The sequence below is a fragment of the Ambystoma mexicanum genome, chromosome 10 (genome assembly GCF_040938575.1).
Source record: "Ambystoma mexicanum isolate Mex_15411 chromosome 10, UKY_AmexF1_1, whole genome shotgun sequence".
NCBI lineage: Eukaryota > Metazoa > Chordata > Amphibia > Caudata > Ambystomatidae > Ambystoma > Ambystoma mexicanum.
This window is the reverse complement of record NC_090932.1, coordinates 728,173,947-728,188,281: the sequence shown is the minus strand read 5'-3', so window position 1 is coordinate 728,188,281 and position 14,335 is coordinate 728,173,947. Positions and strand designations below refer to the sequence as shown.

General features: G+C 44.1%; 1 protein-coding gene across 1 annotated transcript in view; it reads left to right on the top strand.

Annotated features, from left to right (window-relative positions):
- Positions 1 to 14,335, top strand: part of TM4SF18 (transmembrane 4 L six family member 18) — a 163,712-nt gene that overhangs the window by 31,333 nt on the left and 118,044 nt on the right. The window contains exon 2 of the mRNA XM_069620369.1: positions 9,526 to 9,621. Within this exon, the coding sequence (XP_069476470.1) occupies positions 9,526 to 9,621 (96 nt within the window). The remainder of the gene's footprint in view (positions 1 to 9,525; positions 9,622 to 14,335) is intronic.

Genomic DNA, 14,335 nt, shown 5'->3' with positions numbered 1-14,335 from the left:
CAGAAGGCTATTTAAACCACACCCGATTGGTTTCACGTGCTTCGCGTTATTCTGCATCTGCAGCAGGACGCTCACCGTGTCAGCTCCAGGAAACCTCCAGCTCCAGATCCTGTGAACACGAAATAACCTGCTGGAATCCAATCTTCAGTCTTCTTCAGTCTTCTGCAGCTCCTGCAAAACAAAGGCACAGGTTAGGCTAAAGTAAAGGCAGCGAATCTACTTACCTAATCCAACGGCAGCATCCAAGGCGCCTTTTTCTGCCTTTCTCTTCCGGCATCCGACATCTGCAAAGAGAGAGAACATCGGTCAGTAATATTCAACTACAAGTTCTGCTTACCTGTGTTACGCCCGTTCCAACTCAGCTCGCGCTGCATTCCGGCACCTGCAAGGCAAGATACATCGGTTAGTAACGCTTAGTTACAAGACTGCTTACCCGTCGCTTTCAATCTGTTCGCGCTGCACCTCAGCACCTGCAAAGACAAAAGAGACATTACGGAGCATTCTCCAGCGCTAGTGCAGTCTTTCTACTTACGTGCCATTAGAAGGATAATCTTCATCGTCACAGCATCTGAAAAGGGAAAGACATAGACTTTACAGACTTAAGACTTTGAAAGAGAAGAGAACAAAGCAAAAGGAACTTTAATACTTACAAGGCACGCTCGTGCATTAACAGCGTCTTCGCTCTCAGCAAATCCTCTGCTATCAAGAGGCAGAGCTCGCATCCAGTGAAGCAACTGGATCCAGCGCCCCTGCACAAGACGCAGGATGGAGAGCCCGGCATTTACCTATATAAGGTAAGCGCAATATCAACCCAGTTCCACGGGGAAAGAAAGGGCGAGAGGGGCTAGGAACTTTCCGAACCTTCCAAACACTAATACCTTGGTTTACCCTTGCAGACATCTCACTCTTCAGCTTAAACTGTCGGTGGGAAGGGGGCCCAGTTCGGGAGCAAAACGAACCCTGCGCCTAACACTGAAGACAGTATCCTCACCAGATCAAGACCTGCGCCTCCGGGGGAACCAGGTGAGCGTTACAGAACGCGAAGCCTTACCACAAAATTCCCGCCCAGGCGCAATGGAAACCTCAGACACAGACCAGTTGGCCCAATTACTCGGGGAGTTGAGGGCGGAAGTACACGCTGCACGTCAGGAAACAAATGCCCTAAGGAGGGAGTTAGTGGTCTCCAAAGAGCGAACAGACGATTTGGCTAGACAATTGCTGCAAGCCCAAGCTGGACAAACTCCTCTACCAACCCCAAGTGGGGGCCACGCTCCTCCAGCTTCCTCGAATCCGGTACAAATCAATCTACCAGGAAATATACCTTTGGCTCCGCCCGAACGCTTTTCAGGTGATTCAAAAAGGTTTGCTGTGTTCTTCAATCAATGTCGCTTGCACTTTTTGTGCAGACCAGCCGCTTTTCCAACGGACCAGGCTAAAGTGGCCTTCGTGCTCTCTTATCTCAGTGGCAGTGCCGCAGATTGGTCTGTTCCTTTAGTGTCTCAAGATGACCCCATTCTCCATAACTTCCAGGACTTCCAAGCCAGTATGGAGAAACTGTTCGCAAGGCACTATCAGGGACAGGCCTTGGACAATGAACTTCTTTCACTACGACAGGGCAATCAAGATCTTCTGACTTATATTGCATCATTTAACAGACTAGTGGTGGAAACCGGATGGCCGGAGGATAAGAGGATCACACTGTTTTACAGAGGTCTGCGTGGGGAATTAAAAGACGTTCTGGCTCAAGTGGTAAATCCTCCACAAGACTGTTCCGAATATATCGATCTGGTAGTGCAATTGGATCATCGACTACAGAATCGGAAAGCCGATCGATCCAGATTTGAAACCCGACTTTTTTCAAGGCCACAAAGTTCTACGAAAGGAACTGATTCCGTAGAACCCATGCAAATAGGGGGTGTAAAAGGACCTTTAACCCAAAAGGAGAGGGAAAGGAGGAGACAACTGCAATTATGCCTCTATTGCGGAAACTCAGGGCACTTTCTTCGAGATTGTCCAGTGAAGCCCAAGAAGAAGATAGTAGGGGCGTCTGATAAAGGTACCGAGAATTCTGAGCCGGGAAACGACCTCGCCCGGCAAGTGTAGAGGTCCGCTTGCCGAGCGTTAAAACCAGTTCTTTGACCTCGCATTTCATCATGCCCATGGTCCTCGTGAGTCCTGAACAACCTAATCGTATGCATGCCATTAAAGCATACATTGATAGTGGCGCAATCGGGAATTACTTGGACTGTGAGCTGGCCGCTAGGATGTATCTGTCTCTTTGTCCAAAGACGGTGAAAGACGTCATTACCACCGTGGATGGGACGGAAATAGCTTCCGGACCCGTAACTCACACCACCATGGAAGTAACGTTAGTAAGTCAAGATGGGCATCAAGAGAAGATCGTGTTTGATGTGATCAAGGCCCCTCAGTTTCAAGAGATCTTGGGAGTTCCTTGGTTGGAGAAACACAATCCTCAAATCGATTGGCGAGCAAAGACAATCCGGTTTCCAGAATGCGCTTCTACCTGCTACCCTCAGCTCTCCACCAAACTAGCTGCAACTGTTTCTGAGAGTCCGCAACTGCCTCCTGAATACCAGGAATTCCAAGATGTCTTTCGGAAAGACCAAGCTAATTCTTTGCCTCCTCACAGATCATACGACTGTCAGATAGACCTGATTCCCGGATCCACTCCTCCTGTGCAGTCGGATTTATGCCCTTACTGAACCTGAAAATCTCCACCTAAGGCAATATTTGGACCAGTACCTGGCTAACGGATTCATCCGTCCTTCGAAGTCCCCGGCCTCCTCAGCTCTGTTCTTCGTGCCAAAAAAGGAGGGAGACTTAAGAACGTGTATAGACTACCGTGCCCTGAACCAGATTACAATTAAGAACAGGTATCCATTGCCATTGATCCCAGAACTACTTGACCAAGTCAAAAACGCCTGCATATATACTAAGTTAGACCTCAGAGGAGCCTACCATTTGGTGCGAATAAAGGAGGGCGATGAATGGAAGACGGCCTTTCGTACCAAGTATGGACTGTTCGAGTATCAAGTGATGCCCTTCGGGTTGTGTAACGCACCGGCCGCATTCCAGTTCTTTATGAATGACGTGCTCCGTGAACTCATTGATGTGTGTGTAGTTGCATACATTGACGACATTCTGGTTTATTCGTCCTCTGAGGCAGAACACCGAAAACATGTAACCGCAGTACTGGAGAGGCTCCGCAAACACAAACTTTTTGCAAAATTAGAGAAGTGCGTCTTTCATGTTACTGAGGTCGAATTTCTGGGATTTATTTTGTCACCTAACGGAGTTCACATGGACTCGAGGAAAGTAGATGCAATAATCAAGTGGCCCTCACCATCATCTGTAAAAGGGGTTCAAAGTATGTTGGGCTTCGCCAACTTCTATCGCAGGTTTATTCCAGACTTTTCTCGGGTAGTCCAACCCATTACAGCTCTCCTCAAAAAAAACAAACGTTTTGAATGGTCTACCGAGGCAGAACAAGCCTTTCAGGAGCTAAAGACTAAATTTACCTCCGCCCCGATTTTAAAACATCCCCGCCCGGAACTACCTTACATCGTCGAGACCGATGCCTCCAGCCTTGCTATGGGAGCAGTGCTTTCACAAAGAGATCCAGAAACCAACCAGTTGCACCCCGTGGCATTTTGGTCTCGCAAATTATCAGCCCCAGAAATCAATTACACCATTACTGATAAGGAACTGTTGGCTATTAAGTCCGCCTTTAAGGCCTGGCGGCATTATCTCTTAGGAGCCCGACACACAGTCACTGTCATTACTGACCATCGATCGTAATCTACAGTATCTTAAATCAGCCAAAGCTCAATCCTCCAGACAACTTCGCTGGGCATTATTTTTTGCCGAATTTGATTTTATAATCACCTACCGACCAGGCAATAAGAATGGTAAAGCGGATGCCCTCTCTCGAATCGGAGTAGAGGAACACATGGTTAACCCCGAGCTGGTACCTATTATTCCTGAACAAAGAATCCTGGGTTTGATCAGCATGCAATCCATTGAAGAAATTGAAACCCAGGTTAAACAACTTGTAACTCCAACGGACATACAAAAATGGCAACTTCAGGGGGAAGACTTCACAGTAAAGAACGACTTATTATACTTCAAGGAACGACTTTATCTACCCTGTACCAGCTTACAAACTCAAGTCATCTCTTGTTATCACGACTCCTTAATGGAAGGACACCAGGGTATGGCCAAGACCTCGGAAAAGGTCAAGCGTCACTTTTGGTGGCCATCTTGGAGAAAAGACATCAGAAACTTTGTCATGTCCTGTGGAGTGTGCGCCCAGAACAAGAGTCCTAAGGAAAAACCAGCAGGCCTCTTACAACCACTTGAAATTCCACCTCATCCCTGGCATACCCTTTCCATGGACTTTATCACCGACTTACCTCCCTGTTCCGGATACAATACAATCCTGGTAATCGTAGACTTATTTTCAAAAATGGCACATTTCATCCCACTAAAGGGGTTACCGTCAGCAGCAATCCTGGCTCGAGAATTTCTTGAAAACATCGTTCGGTTGCACGGCTTTCCTTCAGTTTTAATCTCAGACAGAGGAAGTCAATTCATCTCCCACTTCTGGCGGAGTTGCTGTCGGTTAGCTCAAATTGATGTTAGGCTTTCCACCAGTCACCACCCACAAACCGATGGTCAGACCGAAAGGACCAATCAGACTTTGGAACAGTACCTACGCTGCATGCTGCAACAGACAGGAGGAACTTGGAAGGACATCCTTTGAATAGCCGAGTACGCTTACAATAACTCAGTCCACTCTGGAACCGGAAAGACCTCGTTTTTTCTTTTGTATGGTAATCACCCTCGAACCTCTAGCCTGGATCAACCTCAGGATCTTGGAACACCCGCAGTTGACCACCTACATTCAACCATCACCCAAGCCTTCAAGGAAGCTACTACCCACCTTCAAAGGGCCAAGGAACAATACAAGAAAGGAGCAGATCAACATCGAAAGGAAGCCCCTCAATACCAAATAGGAGATCAAGTCTGGTTATCCACCAAATATTTACCCCTAAAGGGACCACGCACCTTTAACCCAAGATACCTGGGACCCTACTCTGTTACTGCCATAATAAATCCAGTAGCGGTCAAGTTGGATTTACCCCCTCGCATGAAAATGCACCCAGTCTTCCATGTTTCACTACTAAAACCTGTTCAACCAGAAACCCGATTGACTAAATCTCCTGAACCTATCCTAGTTGACGGAGAACTTGAGTTTGAAATCAAAAATATCCTGGATTCCAAGATCTCCAAATCAAAACTAAACTACCTGATTGACTGGAAAGGCTACGGCCCCCAAGAAAGATCTTGGGAACCTGCAGAACATGTACACGCTCCCCGACTAATCAAGAAATTTCATCGGACATTTCCTAACAAACCAAGACCTCCGGAGAAGTCAACCTTGGGAGGGGCCTTGAGGGGGGGTGCTGTCATGATCCCTGCTTCCAAGGGGTCAGGACTTGCCCCACGACCTTGGAAGCAGGCCCATGACTCTGATCCCAGGAACCAGCCAGTCCCTATAGGGACCCTCTGGACCTTGTCCTGGCGCCAGTGGCGCCAGGCTCATGATGGTGACTGGTCCCGGCACAGGAAGCGCCGGGCTCATATTGGATAAGAGTGTTTGGTGGACCTACCTGTAGCAGACCATGCTGCTTACTTACCAGCTAACTGGTCTCCTGATCCTTCTCTGCCTGGAACTACTTTTTCTGTCTGGGTGGAGCAGGAGCCACTCCCTGGAAGCAGAACACAGGAACTCTTTTAGAAATCTGGAACTCTTTTCTTACCTGGGTGGGGCCGTGGAAGGAGACGCCTAAGCACTACAGAAGGCTATTTAAACCACACCCGATTGGTTTCACGTGCTTCGCGTTATTCTGCATCTGCAGCAGGACGCTCACCGTGTCAGCTCCAGGAAACCTCCAGCTCCAGATCCTGTGAACACGAAATAACCTGCTGGAATCCAATCTTCAGTCTTCTTCAGTCTTCTGCAGCTCCTGCAAAACAAAGGCACAGGTTAGGCTAAAGTAAAGGCAGCAAATCTACTTACCTAATCCAACGGCAGCATCCAAGGCGCCTTTTTCTGCCTTTCTCTTCCGGCATCCGACATCTGCAAAGAGAGAGAACATCGGTCAGTAATATTCAACTACAAGTTCTGCTTACCTGTGTTACGCCCGTTCCAACTCAGCTCGCGCTGCATTCCGGCACCTGCAAGGCAAGATACATCGGTTAGTAACGCTTAGTTACAAGACTGCTTACCCGTCGCTTTCAATCTGTTCGCGCTGCACCTCAGCACCTGCAAAGACAAAAGAGACATTACGGAGCATTCTCCAGCGCTAGTGCAGTCTTTCTACTTACGTGCCATTAGAAGGATAATCTTCATCGTCACAGCATCTGAAAAGGGAAAGACATAGACTTTACAGACTTAAGACTTTGAAAGAGAAGAGAACAACGCAAAAGGAACTTTAATACTTACAAGGCACGCTCGTGCATTAACGGCGTCTTCGCTCTCAGCAAATCCTCTGCTATCAAGAGGCAGAGCTCGCATCCAGTGAAGCAACTGGATCCAGCGCCCCTGCACAAGACGCAGGATGGAGAGCCCGGCATTTACCTATATAAGGTAAGCGCAATATCAACCCAGTTCCACGGGGAAAGAAAGGGCGAGAGGGGCTAGGAACTTTCCGAACCTTCCAAACACTAATACCTTGGTTTACCCTTGCAGACATCTCACTCTTCAGCTTAAACTGTCGGTGGGAAGGGGGCCCAGTTCGGGAGCAAAACGAACCCTGCGCCTAACACTGAAGACAGTATCCTCGCCAGATCAAGACCTGCGCCTCCGGGGGAACCAGGTGAGCGTTACAACAACGTCCTTAGAGCTGCCCTGGGCATCTCTAAAAGAGAGCACATATCTGATATCAGAAGACAAAACAACTGGCTTACCATGAACGACAAAATCCATATCAAAACTGTCTCGCTCACTTACAAATGCCTAAATAATGCTGCCCCTCTCTACCTCAGCAAAAGATTTTGTAGAAAAGCCTCAACTAGACCCACTACATCAGTGAATTCCAACTGCCTTATTGTCCCTAGGGCTGAACTGTCCACTTTTTTCCCAGTAAAAGCTGCCCGGCTGTGGAACTCTCTGCCACCCATTATATGTGGGGGGGTCAGCCCTATTTGCAGTTTAGACTGAATCTTATCAACTGGTTTAAAATACAAGATGAGTAAAGACCCTGCACTGTATGCTACCTGACCGTTCACCTCTTCTCTTGTATAACCCTGCGACTTTTCCACTCTGTGTCACGACTTTAATGTACCAATTGTAATGACTTTTGACTGTATATTACCTATGCAACTAAGCTTTGAACCCTCTCGCAATCTCTGTATACTTGCCTGCATATTACCTATGTAACTAAGCTTTGAACCTTCTTGTTCTCTGCACCCTGATACCTTCGGGTCTGGTGCACAATACAAATGAATAAACAAACAAACAAACAAACAAGCATATGTTGCAACAAAAGAACCACATTTGGTACCAGACCAAAGAACAGCCTATTTTGAAATTCTAAATGCCATACAAGCCAAGAAAGGTGGCCTTTCCTTTCTTGATGCCCCTGGAGGAACTGGAAAGACCTTTGTCTTAAACTTGCTACTGGCAAAGGTTCGCCAGCAAAAAGGGATTGCTTTGGCAGTAGTTTTCTCAGGTATCGCTGCCACACTGCTGGTAGGTGGCGGAACAACCCATTCCACCTTCAAATTCCCACTAAACTTAGATCACAGAGCAGAGCAAGTTTGCAACATAACCAAAGGATCAGGACAAGCCAGAGTACTTTAACAAAGCTGTGTCATTGTTTGGTATGAGTGCACCATATCACACAAGCAGGCTACTGAAGGTCTGGACATGACGCTGAAAGACTTACATAGGAAAGCCAGCTATTGATGGAAGGAGCAGTTGTTGTTTTGGCCAGTGACTTTTGCCAGATTCTGCCTGTTATTCCAATGTCAACTCCCACTGATGAACTGAATGCCTGCTTGTAAGCATCCTGTCTCTGGAGATTTGTCAGGAAAATTTCCCTAACCACTAACATGCGAGTTCACCTGTTGGGAGATGTAACAAGTGGCCAATTTTCTCAACAGCTGCTTCTTAGAGGCGAGGGAAAAACTCAATCTAACACTGAAACAGGACTCCTCACTTTCCCAAACAACTTTTGCAACATCCTGAAGTCCATTGAGGAACTGAAATCTCACGTTTTCCCAAACATCAAGCTGCACTTTCAAAACCACAAATGGCTGTCTGAGTGAGCAATCCTTTCTCCCAAAAATGTCAGTGTTAATGACATCAATGCTCAAATACAAAACTTGCTACCTGCAGATGCCAAATGCTACAAGTCACTTGACACAGTCACCAAAGCAGCTCAAGCTGTCTTTTACCCAACAGAGTATTTGAATTCATTCATTGGAGCCACCAGGTATCCCATCCCACAACCTGCTCTTGAAGATTGGCGCACCCATCATGCTCCTCAGAAACCTGGATCCACAAAAGCTGTGCAATGGCACTCAACTCTGCCTCATTGAATCCACGATTCTGACAGAATTTTCAAAGGGATAAGACATATTCATACCAAGAATTCCTCTAATCCCAACTGATTTACCATTTGACTTCAAACGTTTGCAATTCCCAGTTCGACTTGCCTTTGTAATGTCAATCAACAAAGCCCAATGATAGTCGCTGAAGGTTGCTGGAATCAACTTGGAGGACGCATGCTTTGTTCACAGACAACCTTATATTGCTTGCTCCAGATCTGGAACACCAAATAATCTGTTCATCTTTCCTCCAGATGAAAAAAACAAAAACATTGTCTACCAAAAAGCACTTTTGTGACAAATTTCAATTCAAGTTTCTGTGATGTTGTTCAGAATTTGAAATGTTTTTATTTGTGAAATGAGCAAATACAAGTTTAACAATAATCTATCATGCTATTTCTGGCAGTTTTTTTAAAAAAAATCTGTAAGGCAGGGGTGAAACATTACTGTTCTTCCATTACTTGATCATTTTTTGGAAAAGACACGGCAACGCTGGGTACCTCAGCTAGTAATAATAATAATTATTATGATTACAGCAATAAGTATAATACTAATCCAACTTGTAACAGCTGAGTTGCTTATCTGTACTTATTTTTGACATGATTGCTCCACAAGAGGAAGATTGAAAATGTTCACAGATGTTGGCATATTTTGCTAAAAGAGATTTGGGCCAGTCTTTGTTAAATAAATGTAAACCCATATGGATCTAACTTTAAATACCTCATGATTCCTTGTGTAAACAAATATAGTTCCTTTTCATCCTGTGCAATATAAAAAAGGATATTTTCCAACTGCATATGACAAAAAAGGTGTCTTATGAAATGTATATCACAATGAAATAGAGCATTTCAGTCATAATACTTACAAATGTACTTGCTTTCACTACAGATACTTATAATAGCCACTCTGCTTCTTACTGTGGATCAGTATACTTGCTTTGCTTGCTGTTGCTACCCGAAAAAAGCCTGGAGCCAGAGATTCTCGGTAAGTGCCATCATGTATTTAATATCAACAGTTTCCTAATGATCAAATAAAATATAGAGTTCTCAATGTGCTTCATATTTGTTATCCTGCTGTTTGCCATTTTGCATTATGCTGATAATGTGAGGCCTAAATTGGTATTTGTGGAAGTCAAACATGATGATTTGCTGCTGATATTTATCTGCTGTCTGTTTGTTCCCCTACAGAGTACATTTACGGGCAATAGTACTTTCAGCATGTCCCAAAACCCATGTGTGCTGATTAGGCCTCAGTGTATATACAGTTTCCTGTCCTCTGGATAAAATGGTGGATTGGACAGAGTCATGGCTGGGGTAATCAACAAATGAGTCAGATGTCTGTGCATCAGTTCTCTTTCTTCTTTATTTGGAATTTACCACATCAGGGATTTGGGTTTTTGCTGTACCCACAGAGGAGTTTTACGGTTTCAACTAAGCAGTTTTGGCTTACTTCAGGTTCATGTACCTAAGACTTCTCAAGATCCCCAAAACGAGCCTTTTTGGCAGAGAACAATCACCCACAGTCTCCCGGATTTATCCAAAATTATTTGCCCAGCCTGTTTGCTTGCTCTCCTAGGCACACCATGTATTTGTCCTTTGGGACCTGCTAGGTCTTCCCGGTTCCCCCTCCTTTGCTTGCCAACATTCCCCTTTTGATTTGTCCAGTCTTTTACCCTGGTGAGTACACTTGCCTCCTGGGAGTGCAGAATACTTATCATGTTAAGGCAGGTGGCCGTCGCTAATTTTGTTAAGGGACTGTATCCCAGGCCTGTTCTTCCTTGAGTATAACAGAGTTGTTTTTATCTTGGATCTTACTAAACTTCTCGTTTCCCTAAGCTTGCTGTTTGTTCTTGGCCACCTCCAATACTGCCAATGAATCTGCAATCTTGGGATCACTCTGAGGTTCTGGCTTTCCCCAAGCTCTCCCCTCTCTTCCCAAATTGTGTGTGTTTCCTTCATGGCTTGATTTCACTTATCATTCTCTTTTCTTGCTCTTATTCGTCTCACGCAGGCAGAAATTGTGTGTTCTTCTACTTTACTATACCCAAACCCGGGTGTAGCTGGGCGCTTGAAAGCTTGTGGTTACATACATGCAAGGTAGACAGATACAGAAAGCATAGAAATATCCTGACAGGTTCACTAAACATACATATAAATTCAATTTATAGTAGTTTCCTCAACGCCAAGAAAATGTCACAAACTATCTGAAATAGTTCCTAGGTCTGTATTTTATAATTTTATGTGTCCACCTAAGTCTTCATTGGGATAAATCTTTCAAATCCACCATTTCATACTCTTGTTTAAGAATTTTTTACAAAAGTGACTTTGTATTATTTATTTTTTTATTTTTTTGTTATTGCTCACAAGCTAGGTCTATACATTACCTAGCCCAATTGGCTAAAAATAAATTTCAAAGCAAGCACAATCTATACAAAAATGGAACAAATTAGTATCCATATTCATGTGCAGAAACAATTCTTCATGTAAAACAAAATACAATTATTTACACATATTTTGAAAAGAACATTTGGGAAAAAAAACCTTTTTCTCGAAACAATCAACACATTGTAAATATTGGAAATGCTAAGTCCCTTCTTAGAGGTTGAAACCATATATAGCTGAATTTTAAATTTTTCAGTTGAATTGAGGGCATTTCCAATTTGCTAGCTAGACTCAAGGTCTACTAGCTGAACTCGGGGTCTACGTGTGACACCAGGATGGATTTAGAGGGTGTCGTACCCGTACAAATATGGATCAGAAAGTACAAGTAATCTACGTTTCGGCGGAGTAGGCAATCCCGCCTTCCTCAGGAACAGTAGAAGTCAAGACCCCTGAGGTACAGAAAAAATAATAAAAGAGAGAAAAGAGAGAAAAAGAAACATAATCCCACTAAGAATCTCAGAATCACAATCTGAGTACCACAAAATAATGTGAATCCCGTGACTCTTTGGGCATGCAACTACAAAGCCCAAAAGGCATTGGGCTCATGAGTCTGTGAAAACAGGGAGATAAAAAGGAACCAATCCCTCTATAGATAGAGCCTGTTGGAAACAGTTGCCTCTTGTGCAGAAACCATGTCAAAATCAATAAAAACCAATGTAAAACCATTAGTAATGTATCATACAATAAACACATATACATAGCATGCAGAGAGCATATCCACAAAACCATGAAATGTGGTTAGACAAAACCATGAGTTACAGCCAGAGATCAGTGGGGTGCACGGCAGATTTACAACATGCAGCACATTATGTGTGTCTGTACTTAGAAGAAATAGCGTGCCGAGAAAATGTGTTAAATATATGAACTCACATATCTGGGGCTCAAGATCGAATTTGCCGCTTGTTATGCAATCAAAAGAATGTGTAGCGCAACAGTGCGTCACGTATGAAAACAGACGTTTCTATTCAAAAGAGCAGAGTCACTGTGTAAGGGCCAGCATTAGCATAGTAATGAAAAAAGTAAATAAAATGAAAATGCAACTTTGCAACAATCGGTCACTGGATCTACCTTAAGTAACAGACGAAACTGTGCAGCATTCACTTAGCATCTTGCCACGTGTGGAGTGCTAGGGTGTCGTTAGGAAGCCATGCGCAATAGACATCGAGGTGATGCCCAGGATGGACTGCAGCCTTACTAGGTAATACGCGTCAGTCTGCAAAAAGGTAGTATGATTGTAAGCTAAGGCCTGTCCAAGTTGGATAATTTACAATACTGAGGCTAGGGTATGTACGGCCTGTATTTCTTACCTGTGTGCAGGTACAGTGAAGAACAAATAACTAACATCATCCTAGGACCGTCCCTTTTTGATTCTAATAACGGTACTGGCCCTGCCTTTATTAGTAACAATGCTGATGAATTATTAAAACTCAAGAAAAAGGGTTTTAGGACCGAACTTCACGGTCATTTCTTGAGGGAATACCTCAGAGCAAGTATTATTCCAGCTGGTCTCGTAGTACGGAACAAGCCAGGCTTGTTTCTAGAGGACGAACTGTATAAAACAGGCTTTAGCCAAATTCCAACTAAGTGCAGTAGAGACCTTATGGTTTTAACGATCTCTACTGCCCAAAGATTAGCAATTACGGCACAGAGAGAATTGGAAGCAGAAGAACTCAAATTCACTACGAACCAGCTTAATATTAATGCTAACGAGAACATTCGGGAAATAGAAAAAATCTTTGAGGAATTTAAGACTGCCACTCTAACTAAAAAAACAAAGAAATTAAGCAAAGACATACAAGAATTTAGAGTTGAAACTATTTATCCCTATCGAACTGCTGAATATCTACAAAAAAAAAATCAGCCTAGACAACAGCAAACAACAAACAATAGAAGGGGACACCGAAGGTGGGTAACTTTCTCTGATACAAGCAGTGACTCCTCTGGGGATACCCCGTATCAAACAGGGCAGCAACAACAAATATATAGATCAAGAGGACAAAGGCCTTTTTTAGGGAGAGCCCAATTCCACGCATCTCAAGGAGAATTTTACAACCAAGGATGGGAGCCTTGGCCAGGCAGGAGACGGCAACGCCAGTGGAGGAGGGGCTTCTTCCAATAGACCCCATAAATAGACTATTGAATCGCCCCATATCTGACTTACAGCAACCAATGGATATCCCCATTTTCAATCTCTCAGGGATTGAGCTATCCCCTATCAAGATGAAAATATTGGGCATGGGTCTTTCATTTGTCCCTACAAACCATACGGACTGGTTCACTATAGAAATGGAGATCAAAGCATTCTTTAGGAAACTCAGTTTGAGACACTACTTCCAAGACAGAGACGAAGGACAAAATATACAAGACACAGGTCTTCGGATCCCTTCTACATTCACCCCGTTGGACAACCAAGTGGCTAATGAAATTGTATTATTTGAAAAATGTGTTTTAGGTGATCTCCAAAGACTTAAAGGTAAAACGAAAAACAAAAGGAGTAATCTTTCCAATGAAGAAAGAAAAGCATTGTCAGAACTAATGTCAGACCAAAGGCTGGTTATTAAACCGGATGATAAGGGAGGGGGCATAGTAGTCTTCTCCCAGACAACATATAATAGGATGGTTTTGGACCTCCTAGAGGACAGACAGAGTTACCTACCATTACGGAAGGATCCATCAGCAAATATTCAGGAGCTCATCCGAGAGTCTACACAACTTGGAGTAGAAAGAGGCTGGATAACCCAAGAAGAATCAGAATATCTCAATAATTCGGAAAAAAGGACCCCCTCTTTCTATGCGCTCCCTAAAATACACAAGCACCCCTCTAGACCACCAGGAAGACCAATTGTGTCAAGATGTGGCTCCCTGTTGGAACCACTATGCAAATTTGTCGACTTATTCTTACAACCGATTAGTCAGAAGACTAGCACATATCTAAAAGATACTACTGCAACCATTAACATCTTTGAAGGAATAAGCTTTAACAATGAGAAGGAGTTACTAGTGACAATGGACATACAGGCACTCTATACTAATATACCACAGGAGGAAGCAATAGACATCATACATCAGCAACTCATTCATAATGCCACCCAACAAAGAGTGCCAGCAGCATTCATTGTAGAACTTATGGCCATTGCCTTACAGAAGAATTTCTTCAAATATGTAGACCAATTTTACCTCCAAACTGGAGGCACGGCAATGGGGGCAGCATTCGCCCCGAGTTTGGCGATAATGTTCATGGCCAATTTTGAAGACAG